This window comes from Cupressus sempervirens, chromosome 3, assembly GCF_028749045.1.
Source record: "Cupressus sempervirens isolate cs-2001-9-10 chromosome 3, ASM2874904v1, whole genome shotgun sequence".
Lineage (NCBI taxonomy): Eukaryota > Viridiplantae > Streptophyta > Pinopsida > Cupressales > Cupressaceae > Cupressus > Cupressus sempervirens.
The window spans coordinates 10,805,997-10,819,095 of record NC_143120.1 but is presented as its reverse complement, the minus strand read 5'-3'; the positions used below and the strand labels follow the sequence as shown (position 1 = coordinate 10,819,095).

Here is a 13,099-nt window from a genome sequence, read left to right as displayed (position 1 = left end):
GTATGGCAGTATCAATTATATTTAATCAACTATATGCTGTTCAAATATATTATGTAAAATATATAATCATAAGGCACAACACTTGGTGAAGGTTTTGCAAATGGGGCTGCAAGCTTTGGGTTTAACCATGGAGGAAACTTCGTAGTTAAGCGCGCTCAGGCTGGAGTAGTATTGGGATGGGGTGACCTCTCGGGAAGTCTTAGTGCTCACCCCTGTGAGCATCACCTAGATCCAATGAGTGCTAAGTGTTCCATTTATTCTCATGAGATGGATTCATGTTGAATCACTACTTATGAAACATGGGTCAATGAGTTTGACTCAAAATCACACAGTTAAATCCTGATAGCAATATCACAATTTGACTTACTGTGGAAATTATCTCCTACTTATCCATATAAAATTATCTATAATCAATATAAAACATATTGAATATATTAAATATGTAAACATTTAATTAATTAATTTATAACATTTAATATATTTGTTTGAGAATGTATGTTTTCATGTATTAATGCAATATTATGGACTAAATAATTATTAATATATTAATACATTCATTTAATTGTTTATATAACTATTTTTTTAATAATTAACATTGATGAATATGATATTAGTAATTAAATAAGGAATTAATCCTATGTATTTATATTTGGAGTATAGTATATTTCGAACAATTATAAGTGTATTAATAATATATTTATATTGTAGATATATGAATCATGGCTCATGATAGTCACCCTCAAACCCTCACAAGGGGTGCTACCCTCGACCTTATTTTGGTACTCCTTCAAAGCCCCATGAAACTATAAGTCTAAGCAAGTAAAAGGTTAGTGGTATGTAATGATCATAAAATTCTACATAATACTTATCCCTTGTGGCAAATCTTTGCACAATTTTAGTAAAAATAATATTATGGTTGCCATATCATCCAAGACCTACTTAGATATCTCTATAAGTAGGATTCTTGCTTCTCTGAACCACTGAGTCATAGACAGTTTTTGTTTTGATATCTGTTTGGAACATCTGATGCTAGATGCTATGGATTTCATATTCCTTGAGTTTTGTATATATGTGAGAATATTTATATATTAGGTGTGATTTTTCTTGAAGCCTAAGTCACAAGGTTCAATGAATTTCAAGCATGAAATTTGAATTTTGGCAAACTTTAAACTTACATATAAAATTCGTTATAATTCACCTTAAGATTCATACAGAAAAAGTTGTGTATATTATTTTATTAAGTAATATCCTCAAAAAGAGTTTTTTTGGGGTTTTTGGAAAGAGTTTAAGGATTTATGGGTTTATTTCCTGTTAAACATTGTTGAATCGTAGATCTAATCACTGCTAAGTGAAGGTCATCAAGTTGCACCACTCCTACCTTTTCTGGCATGTGATGACTCTTTTTGTTCTTTTTTTCCCTCTTTGCATGAGTTAAATCCATGTGAGCGCACGAAGACAAAAGGAGAAAATGTGCTTCATCTTCATTGTATCGGATGAAGAGCCTCCAATAGGCAATACAAAAAGCATTTAGTTAGATAACTGTAGAAACTAAGCGGTGGTTTTATTACTGTAAATAAATCTAAAAAATTAAACCTACTTATTGATGTAATATGCCAACACTCCACCCCCTTATTACATTAATCCAAACAAGTGTGGAAGTTGCAAGGGTTTTATTCCCAAGTCTCTGGAGACTTTGATGAAGTGCCTTGAGAAATTCTCCTCCTCCTCTCAAGAAACACTGAACTGACCGCAATAGTGAAGCACTGCAGCAACGCCTAAAACTAATCCCCAAGAAATTAGACAAGTCAAATGTTAGTCAATTGTTGCAGGTGATCCTGGTCTGAGAAATTGAGGCTACCATTAGGTCTCTGACAAATGGTAAATCCCCAGAACTAGATGATTTACCTGCTGAATTTTATAAGTCAACATAGAACAGATTACCGTGGAGCTATTTTATCTATACAATGAGGCTTTTTTGCAAGGGTCCCTGGGGAGAACATATTAACAGGGGGTGATTGGACTATTGCCTTAGGAGGGTCTGAGTGATCAGAAACAAGTTAAAAATTGGGGATTAATAACATTGCTAAATCTGTCATATAAAATCATTGCTGAATTGTTGGCTAATAGTTTCACAAACATCCTTGGTAAAATTGTCTCAGTGACTTAAACTTGATTCGTATAAGGTGGATACATCCTTGAGAACCTCATTACAAGTTGGGAAGCTATGCACTGGGCCATGGAAGCTGGGCAACACACAGCTATGTTTCTTTTGAATTTTGATAAGGCATATGATAGGGTAGAGTGGTTATTTGTAATTGGTATGTTAAAACCTTTTGGTTTTCCTCCATATTTTGGTCTTTGGATTGAGATTTTCTTTAAGGATTCATCTACAGTCATTGATGTTAATGGCATGCTGTCTGAGCCTATTATGTTGCAGAGGTCAATTTGTCAAGGTTGCCACATTGCCCCATCACTATTTGTTTTAGCAGCAAATGCTTTATTCTATAAATTGAGAGCTCATGACCTTGGCCACCTGTCAAGGGCATTAAGATCCCCAATGCTAATTAGTTAGTGAATGCCTAGTTTGCTGATGATACTGCTTTGTTTATTGAACTTAGTGAAGGTAATTTTGATTTGTGCAATGGATAAACTATTTTTATTGCAAGGCTTCTGGTGCTAAGATTGCTTCTCATAAATTAGTTGTGATTGGGTGGTCTGAGAATCCCCCAGTGTGATTGGCTTCTAAAGGGTGGGGATGGGCTGGACCTAGTGATGGGCTTCTAATGGTTGTTTGGCTCTTAGCCCCTCTACTAAAGAAATGTGGGAATGGATATATACCTAGATTGAGAAGAAACACCAAAACTGGCAAACTCACTTTCTTTGGCTGGGAGGATAGGTGGCACTGGAGGTTCTCTCTTCACATGCACTATATTTTACATCTACTTGGCTATTCTCTAACTATCAGGTCAATAGATTGGGAAGGATTCTTAGGCACTTCCTTTGCTCAGACAGCCAAGAAAACAATAAGAGACACAATGTCTCATGGGATTGGTGCTGTGTTCTTAAGCATTTAGGTGGTCTAGGCTTGAGAGACCTGAAAGCTCATTGGCTTCGAAATGAATATACAAAGCTTTGGATGGAATGACCCTTGGTAAATACTAACTAGAAATAATTATTCTTTATCAATACCTAGGAAAGGTAAGTTCTGGAAAGACATAAGCTTATGTGATGTGTTAATGGGCAGTTTTGAACTGTAAACTTCTGGTTCTCCAATTTTTGCTTCATTATGGAAAGCATGGACTAAGTTTAGACATCTATTGATTCATAAGGAGGCCATTGGGGGTTGAGCTTAATGAAAAGCCTCTTGCACTTACCCAATGCTGTTTTGCAAAATCTTGGTACTCTTTGGGTATCGTATTCATTAGGGATATCATGGTGAATAACCAGCTATGTTCATGGGAGAAGTTTTGCAAAAAGTATGGCATCCCACCTTCACGCAACAAGACCTTTTCTCTGATTAATAAGGCCGTTGGTTTCTTTTTCCCTGGAAAAGTTCTCAACACCAAGCAGTTTTAAGAGCAGTGAAAATGGAAGGTTGAAACTACCTTTTGAGAAATTAAGGTGAAGCAGATTTATCATTTATTAGATGTTAAGAGATGAGGCTCAGATTATTGCATGGATTAATCTGTCTTGGGGGTGCCATTGGCCTGAGTCTAAGTGGCATTTTGTTCTGAACAGAATGTGGAAAAACTTGTGCAAACCCAAGAAAACTTGTCTTAGGTGGGTGATTTTCCTTAAGAAGATTGCTATTGGCAATGTGTTAACCTCTTTGGGTTGTGAACCTATTTGTTGTCCATTGTGTAATGCTCCCAAGTCTGTGAGTCATCTATTTTTTGAATGCTTCTCTGTTTCTAGAGTGTGGTCCTTGTTCCTTGGTCTTCCAGTTGTTTGGAACACATCTCACGGGTTGAAGTTTTGGCTGGGTTTGTTGACGTCTTTGATAATGATCTTAATATGTTCTGGTCTATTATTTTGTGAGATAGTTTTGTTTTTGTTGTCCAAAAGGAATGAGGAGATCTTTCAGAATAAAAGAAGGCTTACTGAGTTCAATGATACACTCACCTTCCTTTTCATTATGTTACAGGTGTCTGCTGTTATTGAAATACCCAAAAGAAGGTTTATGATCTGTGCTCAACAGAGAGTGATTTTGTTAGACAAGTTTGATTATCAGATTTGCACATTTCTTCAATGCTTATAATGACATGCTAGATCATGAAGAAATCAAAGCACTGGAACAGTTGTTGCAAGATAATAAAATTTCAAAAGCTGATATTGAGGCCAAGAACAAAGAAATTGTTCCTCCCTTGGGCACATTTGATAGTGATCATGCTGAAGGAAGCAACAATATTGTGGGCTCATGGGACTGATGATGACCAGAGCTCCTTTTCCTTTGTCTCTTTTAGCAGTACCTAGAACTTGCTCGCTAACATTTTTTTGATGTGATGTAATGTAATATGTTATTGATAGCATAGACAGGGTGACTCAACAAATGCTGTTTGTATCTCAGTATTTTTGACAGTTTGTGATGTGATGATCATATGGAACTCGTGATGATATTTGTTAATCATCTCCAATACAAAAAATGATCGATTTTTTTTCAAATTTCTCACCTTATCGAACTTCGTTTGAATTTTATTGTTGGCGAACTCAAACCTTGTGACTTAACCTGAAGCTAGAATTTTCGTTTACTGTTTATACCAAGACCCAAGTACCAGGTACTCAGTGGAGAGATCATAGCTAAGGACTTACGATTAAGATTTGTGATTTTTGTTTTTGTTTTTTTGTTTGTCTACCAGCTTCTTGTTTATCAAGCTTAATTCAATACATAATAAGTTTGAAATTTTCATATAATTCTGATTAATAGTAAACTTCATCACTGTTCAAATGAGAAGTTTATCATTTGCAATAAGTCATTGTTATATGATTATGATCTTCTTATTCATGTTTAAAGTCTGATGTCTCAGTCATGCATCTAAACATTTAGCATATATTATTATTACAAACATATTGCAAATCTGAAATTGAAAACGGCATTACATCTGCAAACTTTATCACTGTTCTTGTTTTGAAAAACTATTGCTATGACTTTTATTTCCAGATTTTCTATAAAATATTAAATTATATTAAAAAATATTGATGTACCCAAGTACCCCCATCACCTATTTTGAAAAATAGTCATACCCATACCCTAAGTACCCAAGTACCCCCATCCTTGTGTAGCCTTCATTTATACTTATGTGATTGATATAAAGTTGTATGTGTGATCAAATCAGCTTCTATTTGATGATTTTATATTGTTTTTTTAAGGTTTATTTAGCAAAGGGTGCATGAAACAAGTTTTAAATCCTTGATAATTTGTGAATTTCTTTGGTTTTTGCACTTTGTTGAGTCTAACCGAGTTGTTGCATTCTTTTTTTTGATTGGTAAGAGGTTGAAGCCAAGATTAATTATTATTATGTGTTGTGATTAATTATTATTTATTTAACTCGAGTAACCCAAGACCTCCCAAATAAGAGGCTTACAAATTTACCATTTTGTTGTAGGTTCTTGCCTGAGTTGTTGCAAAGTCTTGAGTCCCAAGTCGGGTTAGTTTTGCCAAGTCCATTCCAAGTCCGAGTCCCGGAACTATGTTGAAATTATTAAACACAAACATTATATGTTAAGGTTCTATAATGTATATAAGCACACTTTATCCATGTTTTCATATGAATATTTAAAAGGTCGTCCCAACTGCCGTCCTCCAAGAGAAAAAATTCCATCCTGGAAACCCATTTCCCCATACTCCCATCCCCCATCTCGGAAACCTAGGGTAACTTAGTTAAACAATGAAAACTAATTACTTAATTAGTCTATTAGAAATGATGGAGAAAAATGGATTAATTAACTAAATAATAAATGATGAATGACTTAGTGTGGTAGATATTAGGTGTCTACACATGGAATGCCCAGTGCTACTACGCTTCTAGGTATTAAATTAGATTCTTCATTTATGTTTTGTATTGACTTGTCCTTCAGATACAATTGGTTTGAAGATGAGGTGAAAGCTGCAACTGGTAACTCATCTTGTACAAGACTCAAGCATCCGCTTAAGCTTTTCAGTGCTTATGCATGTCTTCAGGTTGAATATTTCAAATTTCTCACATCGTTAGAGTTGACCAAATTTTACTTTTTGTAAAATAAGTCAAATGATTGTTGTAATTTTGGAATTGGACAGGGGAGGCAGGGAAACTCTAGGACCAGAGATGAATATGGAGAACCTTTGGCCACAACTTATCACTCCAAGTTCTTGGGTACTGTTGATTATATCTGGTATGCATTGCAGATAATGAGATACTGCTTATGTTTTTATTTTTAGTTCTCCAGTGGCTTTTTAGTGATAAAGAAATGAATGTTGACTGAGACAGGTACTCACAAGGTCTAATCCCATTAAGAGTTTTGGACACATTGCCTCTTGATGTGTTGCAGAAAACACCGGGTCTTCCAACGCATGTATGCCTTCTTAAAGTTATTTTATTTGGTTTCTACCATTTTCCCTTTTAGTTCTTAGTGTTTATGTTCTATTGGACAGTAGATTGTGAGAAGCAAATAGCATGGAATCAGCATGGAACTGTTTCTCGTAGCCAATTTTGAAATTTCTTTCTGGCTAACACATTGTCTTCCTACACATTAATGTAGTCTTAAAAGTTATCCAATATGGCTTCTCATATTTTTCCTTTTCTTGCTTGTATGGTTTTTCTATTCTAGTAGGTATAGACTGTGGGTCTAAAATGGGATGGAATATTGCTCATAGCCAAATTTAAAGTGTCATTTTTTTTGCATTCTTTGTCATAATGTCATTTCCTATCCTTCCATTTATGTTATGGTATTGTAACATAATTGAGTGCATCTTTTACTCCAACTCTTTATATAGTCTAGATCACTTGTAAAATCACTGGTTTTTTGGAGAAGGGCCTTTAATATCCCACACTAGGATATTTAAAATCTGATTTGGGTTGTCAATTTTGAGTGTTTGACATTTTCTCAAACATTGTGCATGCTAGCTCTGATCAGTGTAAGAACTCTCTCCTGGTGAATTCTTGTAAATACAAATTTTCTGCTCTGTTTGTGTTTGTTTTGGTGAATGAATTGTAGAACACAGTTATACTCCTTTGGGGGGGGGGTAGTGAAAGAACTTTTAAACCAATCTAATTTGCTGTCTAGTCAGATTTTAAGCATCTCATTTGGACATAATATTTACAACAAAACTAACACTGCACAAGGAACAATCCACACAATGTAATGTGGAAAACTAATGCGGGAAAAACCACAAACATAAAGACTGCTAGGAGCTGCTGTCCTAATCTAGTATGTTCAATTACTACAATAAGGGCGTTAATCCCAAGGATTCACCAAACTCCTCAATCTCAAGAGCTTCAAGTCTGCCACAATATGAGCTCCAACTCACCCAAACTAAGTGTCAACATAGTTGTAGGCAACAGAAATTATCTTTCAGAATGTTACATCAATTCACTTGCCATAACCAAACATAGTTAAACTGAAGTCTGAAAAAACTGCAGATTTTTCTATAAAACAATTCCAGACTTTAGACACTACTTTGTTTTAGATTCACCTCAACATTAGCAGAGATCTGTCTCACATTGAATTCAAGTTTAACATATTTTTTTTCTGATTCTGTGACAAGATAGCAACTAATCTGAAACTTAGACTGAAGAATGTAAAACTTTTTATATAACTGAGAGATTTCTGTCCAACTTCATTTGAAGTCTGTACTGGCAGTGGTCACGTTACAGCATTTCCAGTTCTAATCCCGAGTCCTCATATTATATTTACAAATTCTTTACAACTGCACCACCAGTTTACAAGATTAACCTTTTACTTTCACATTGCCTCTCTGTATTGGCAATGGTTATGTTACAGCATTTCCTCTTCTAATACTGTCCATATATTATTTTTGCAAACTCTTTACAACTGTACCACCAGTTTAAAAGATTAACCTTTTACTTCATATTGCCTTTCGGTGTCATCTCAATGATCCAGAGACTGACATATATATTGAAACAAGTTGGAATTGGTTCCAACTACTCATCGTCAGGTATCCAACTGACTTTGTAATAAGAGTATTAACACCCTTAATAGAAATTGTTTATTATTGTACCAACATCTGTTGGTTAGCACTATAGACAAAATTTGAAATAAACTAAAAGAAGATTAACATATTTGAAAGTGAACAAACTGCATATTTAAGTTTTTAATGGAAGTTTAAACTTAAACATTTGTCTCTGTTCGACCAAGCCATCAATTTGTCTTATTATAGATGTCACATGAACTGAAATGTCAAACTCCAGTTGTTGGTTTTGCAAATGGCATCTCAAACCTATCAGATAGAAAAAAGTTGCAATGGGCCCAATAGAAGAAAGTTACACCGCGAATTGAATAAGACAAGAATGATAGTATAAGTACTTCCATCTGCAATGCTCTAATCTATTTGAAGCTGTAAATTGGAAGACCCCCGATAAACAACAGTCATTTTTGACTTCAACAGAGTTTGCTGGTAAAAATTATAAAAGGCAGACAGTATAAATATTTTCACGTTACATTACCAGTATCAGGCTGTACCAGAAAAGACAAAGATCGCTTAAAGACACACAGGTAGCATAATCAAATTTGTCATGATCTTAATTCAATCCCAATAAACTTTGATTAACCAATTTGTGTAACTAGAAACAATATATGAATTCACCGTTATCCCTGTTCAACCTGTAGAACACAAATCCTGCCACAACAAAGTTTCCACTTTTATTATTATTGGACATCCTGCATTTCTTGTTGGATCTAGTCAGATAGTTGGAATTGTATAGAGCACTGGCTGCTATCATCATGTACCACAGGTATGTTGTTGAATACAATATATCTGCAAGTTTTCTTAATGTCTTGTTGTCATCAATGACACTACTGTTCAACATGAATGTGGTATATTTGCAATTTTTGATATTACAATAGAATACAGCAAATAAAAGATATAGCAATAATATTTTATCCAACATAAAACTGAAATTGCATTGAAAATATACAACTGGAAATTCCAGATTTTTATATCAGCTTAGATACTAAGTATTTTAAAATAATATCGATAACCCAATTCACTATCCTATATTATCCAAATCAACAATACTCAGAAAAACTCAGAGTTAACAATAATGGTTTAATGGGTAAACATGCCTTCAGACCCTCTGAAAGGATGAATAACAACAAATGAATAGCTTGAAATCTGATCAGCAATGGCTACAATAATGAAGCTACAAGTCTGCATTAGATGAAACTTAAAAAATTCTTCGAACCTTCGCACAAATTTGATCTTTATGCTTAGATTGGAGTCTTGGATGAAGCTCACACTATGACAATGATATAACTGTTCTCTCACAGCTTCAAAATTTCAATCTCAATGAAGAGTTTGCATTCTTCAAAGCATAAAAATGGCTGAGGCCCATGTTTCTCTTTCATAGTCACAAATTCCTCAAAAACATAGTCAAAATGATAATCAGTAATGAGGTTGATTTGCTTTTTGATGCGCTTTTATAACTCCCTTCTCTTTAATAACATTTAAATCCACTTTTAGGTTTTTGAATAAGACTTTGTGATAAATCTTCAAACTTGGGTGCTCGTATTTATAGATAATAAATGCTCTTTAATATCATTTAAAATAATATAACTTGCGTGCCCATTGACTTTATAAAGTACTTTAATATTTTGGCCCCCAAAATATAATCCATTAATTGCACTTTAAATCACTTAAATGAAGGGTCATGGCTTTATTGAATATATTGTGACTTTTTAAACATTATAAATAATTATTAATAATCACTTTAATAATTATAATAGCATAACTCCATAAATAATCATTATTGCTCAATTTTGTCTGAACCTGCGAGTTAACCATTATGTCCAGTGTGCATCCAATTGCCTTACTAAAAATAGTAAGGGTCCCTCTCTATCAACCCCTGACCTGCTATAATTAGTAAATCCCGTAGTACCCAATCAACTAAGATGCCAAGGGTCAATACTGCAACTGAGGCCGGTCCAGAAGCCCTGCCAAATTTATAACCTACGCGAAACTGACTTACTATAAATAGCATGTCCCTGAATAATTGCTTAACCCACGCTGCCCAATATCAATACTGCAACACATGTTCAGGTGCTCTGGTAAAGATAGAAATGTTGTTTTTTCCTGAAATAGACACTTACCAAACAATGAGAAATGCTAAATTTCTGTCCTTTGGAATGGAAATCAACCTTTGGTTCTGCTAACTGAGATCCACTAGACATCTGACTTGGCCTATGCAGATCACTGATAGGCTAATCCAAACCACCAACCATGGTGAGCTAAGAGGGAACATTACACTACAGTACAACATGCTTATGGATACAAATAGTGGTATAGAGTGTTTCAGAATTGGATTGGATTTGTAGGCAGTTGTAAACCTTGGATTTCATTCTCATGTGGATTTCGCACAAATTTTTACTGAGTAGAATATTTTATGAGGGAGAGAAACTCCATGTCAAATCTAGATTGCCATGACATTGCGTTTTTAACATCAAATAATCCCAAGTGTTAATGTTTATGGTAGCTACAAGAGAGCTCCCTCATACCTGGGATCATTAGTATTTGAAGGGTCACTGCACATGAATTATGTGGCATCATGTGTATTTCTAAGAGGCACTCCCATGGAACTAGTATTCTCATTCAAGAGTCACCCGTGTGGGCCATGAAGAAGCATGAGTAAACCCGCATGAATATGATCAGTTATACATTCAAGAATGGGAAGAGTCTTCCATCCAGAGAGTCTTCTTTTGACATGTGTTGAGACTCTTCAGCTTTTGCATTCTATAACAGTTCAAGCATTTAGGGGATGCTATTTTTGGGAATCATATTCATGTATTTATGAGTCGCTTTTATCATATTGCTGCTGCTAGGACTTATTGATAGGTTTTTGCTATACTACTGCAGTATGCGCTAAGCTTGTATTGTGGATAGATAGATGAAATTTTAACGTACACGAGGCTAAAATTAGCCTATGGATGGAGCTGTGACATATATTCTGAGCATTTCATTATTGCAGATTCATTGTTGATTATTATTCTGATTAAGTTTATCAGAATATTCAAATATTCAGTATTGTATTAATTTTATTCCATCATAATAAAGTAGATTATTTTGTGGTGTGGCTGGGTTTTTCCCTCAAGCAGGAGGGTTTTCCCAGGATAAATGTTTGTCTTCTATTCTTGTATATTTTGAAGTTTGAGAATTTTGTTGAATGCTATTCTGGTTCCTAAAACTTAATGCTAAGAACAATTTTTTCAATGTTTTATCATGATTGAAAAAAGATTACCAGTGATAATTGTGTATGAAGCAGAAAATAGATGATTCTGACATTGAAACTGAAAATAGTTTTTCTTAGGGAGGTTATGCATGGTCATCATCATTTCATTCACTGCTGATGTATATACTATAGTACATAGCATGGAAGCTAGCTTTCCTTTCCTTATAACGCTGGTTTTGACTTTAAAGTTGTTTTCTTAGAGGCTATAGCTTATGTTTCAAAAATTTTAGAGATCAATTGATACTTTATGATGTGTGAAAGCTTTCACATAGGTTCAAAGACTGAAAGATAAGCTGTAGGCTGCCCTGTCACCCGGCATCTGCATTAAACAAATATGCAGGCTAATGCAACAATGTTTCAGGCTTTTTATCTGTAAATGCATTACCTCGAGATTTGCTTATATGAAGCTTCTATGGTTAAAGTTCAACCTCTATTTTGCTCAAATACTGAGAGCCAACTGATTAAGAACTTTTTTCATTTTCGCTTTCATCTGTGATCTCTGGGGTGTCATTTGTTTGGTTTTTATTTTTAATGAATTATTTTTATATGCAGTTTTCTTATCAAGTAATTTCTGTAATTATTTTCTCTGTAGAATTGCTATTCTTAAGAGCAGATGTTAAATTTATCTTTATTTTTGTATAAATTGGGATATTGACTTATAAGAGAAGCAGAATCTTCATGTTCTCTTTTAGCAGCATTCCCGAAAAAGTTACATTGCTCTGGTAGAGATTTAAAGTGCTTTGGTATATGCCTGGAGGAGAATATATATAATTTGATATTCATGCCATATATTGAATCGAGATGTCATTTGACTGCCCTGTATCTAATTTTGCTTTTGTGTTCTGTGGCAAACACTGCAGAAATGGGGCAGCGATCATCTTTCTTTAGCTTGTGAGTTTGCCTTTTCGGAAGATAAGAGGGGTGACAACAGAAGTAGATGATTGGAACAGTAGATTAATGTTGTCAATTATTATAAAGCCCTTAAAACCTAGACATCATTGCTCGGCATGTGTGCAGCTTGCAGACCAATTTATATTTTGGCAGCCTTCAGAGGCTGATGCACCAATAATATTTGGGGGTTTATGATAAAATTGATTGGTCAGGAGCAGTTGCCGGTTATAGCCTTGTTTAAACAGTGCAATGCTAGAATAAGGCTTTTGTATCATAGTTGAATTGATCTGCTGGCAAGCCTAAGGTTGTATAGCTGGACTCCAGAGATTTACTTTCTTGCAAATTTAAAGCAGATCCAAAATAGATTTGTTTACCCAATTGGGATTGTATGTTGTAAGTTGTACCAGAAAAAGAGCTCACCAATCTGCAGTGTAAAAATAATGTATTAAGGTTAGTTACTGACGAACCGAACATCCAAAATTGCAAACTTTTTAAATTAGGTGTTGACAACTTTAATAATCACATTTGCTCATCAATATGCTTATTCTAGCAGTTCGATTTTTTATAATCGTTCCACATTTACCTGTTGAACTTTTATACCTTGATTTGTAATTTGAATTCTATTTAGTTCTGTAGTTTAAGATTTGATATCTAAAGTTTGGACTGAATAGGAACTGTCAAATTAATGAGTCAACATCACAACTTAAAAAAAGAAAAGAAATCAATTGTTCATTCACAACTGCGCAAGTGTTTTCTGATGAATTTGAGAT

The 13,099-nt window shown here is 34.4% G+C and overlaps 1 protein-coding gene across 1 annotated transcript in view; it reads left to right on the top strand.

Moving 5' to 3' along the window:
- The window catches only part of LOC149564470 (carbon catabolite repressor protein 4 homolog 5-like), a 176,792-nt gene extending 163,895 nt beyond the window's left edge, over positions 1-12,897 (top strand). The window contains exons 12-15 of the mRNA XM_089818017.1: positions 6,076-6,178; positions 6,275-6,369; positions 6,465-6,549; positions 12,299-12,897. Coding sequence (XP_089674143.1) covers positions 6,076-6,178; positions 6,275-6,369; positions 6,465-6,549; positions 12,299-12,379 — 364 coding nt within the window. The 3' untranslated portion in view covers positions 12,380-12,897. The remainder of the gene's footprint in view (positions 1-6,075; positions 6,179-6,274; positions 6,370-6,464; positions 6,550-12,298) is intronic.
- The last annotated feature ends 202 nt before the right edge of the window (positions 12,898-13,099 follow it).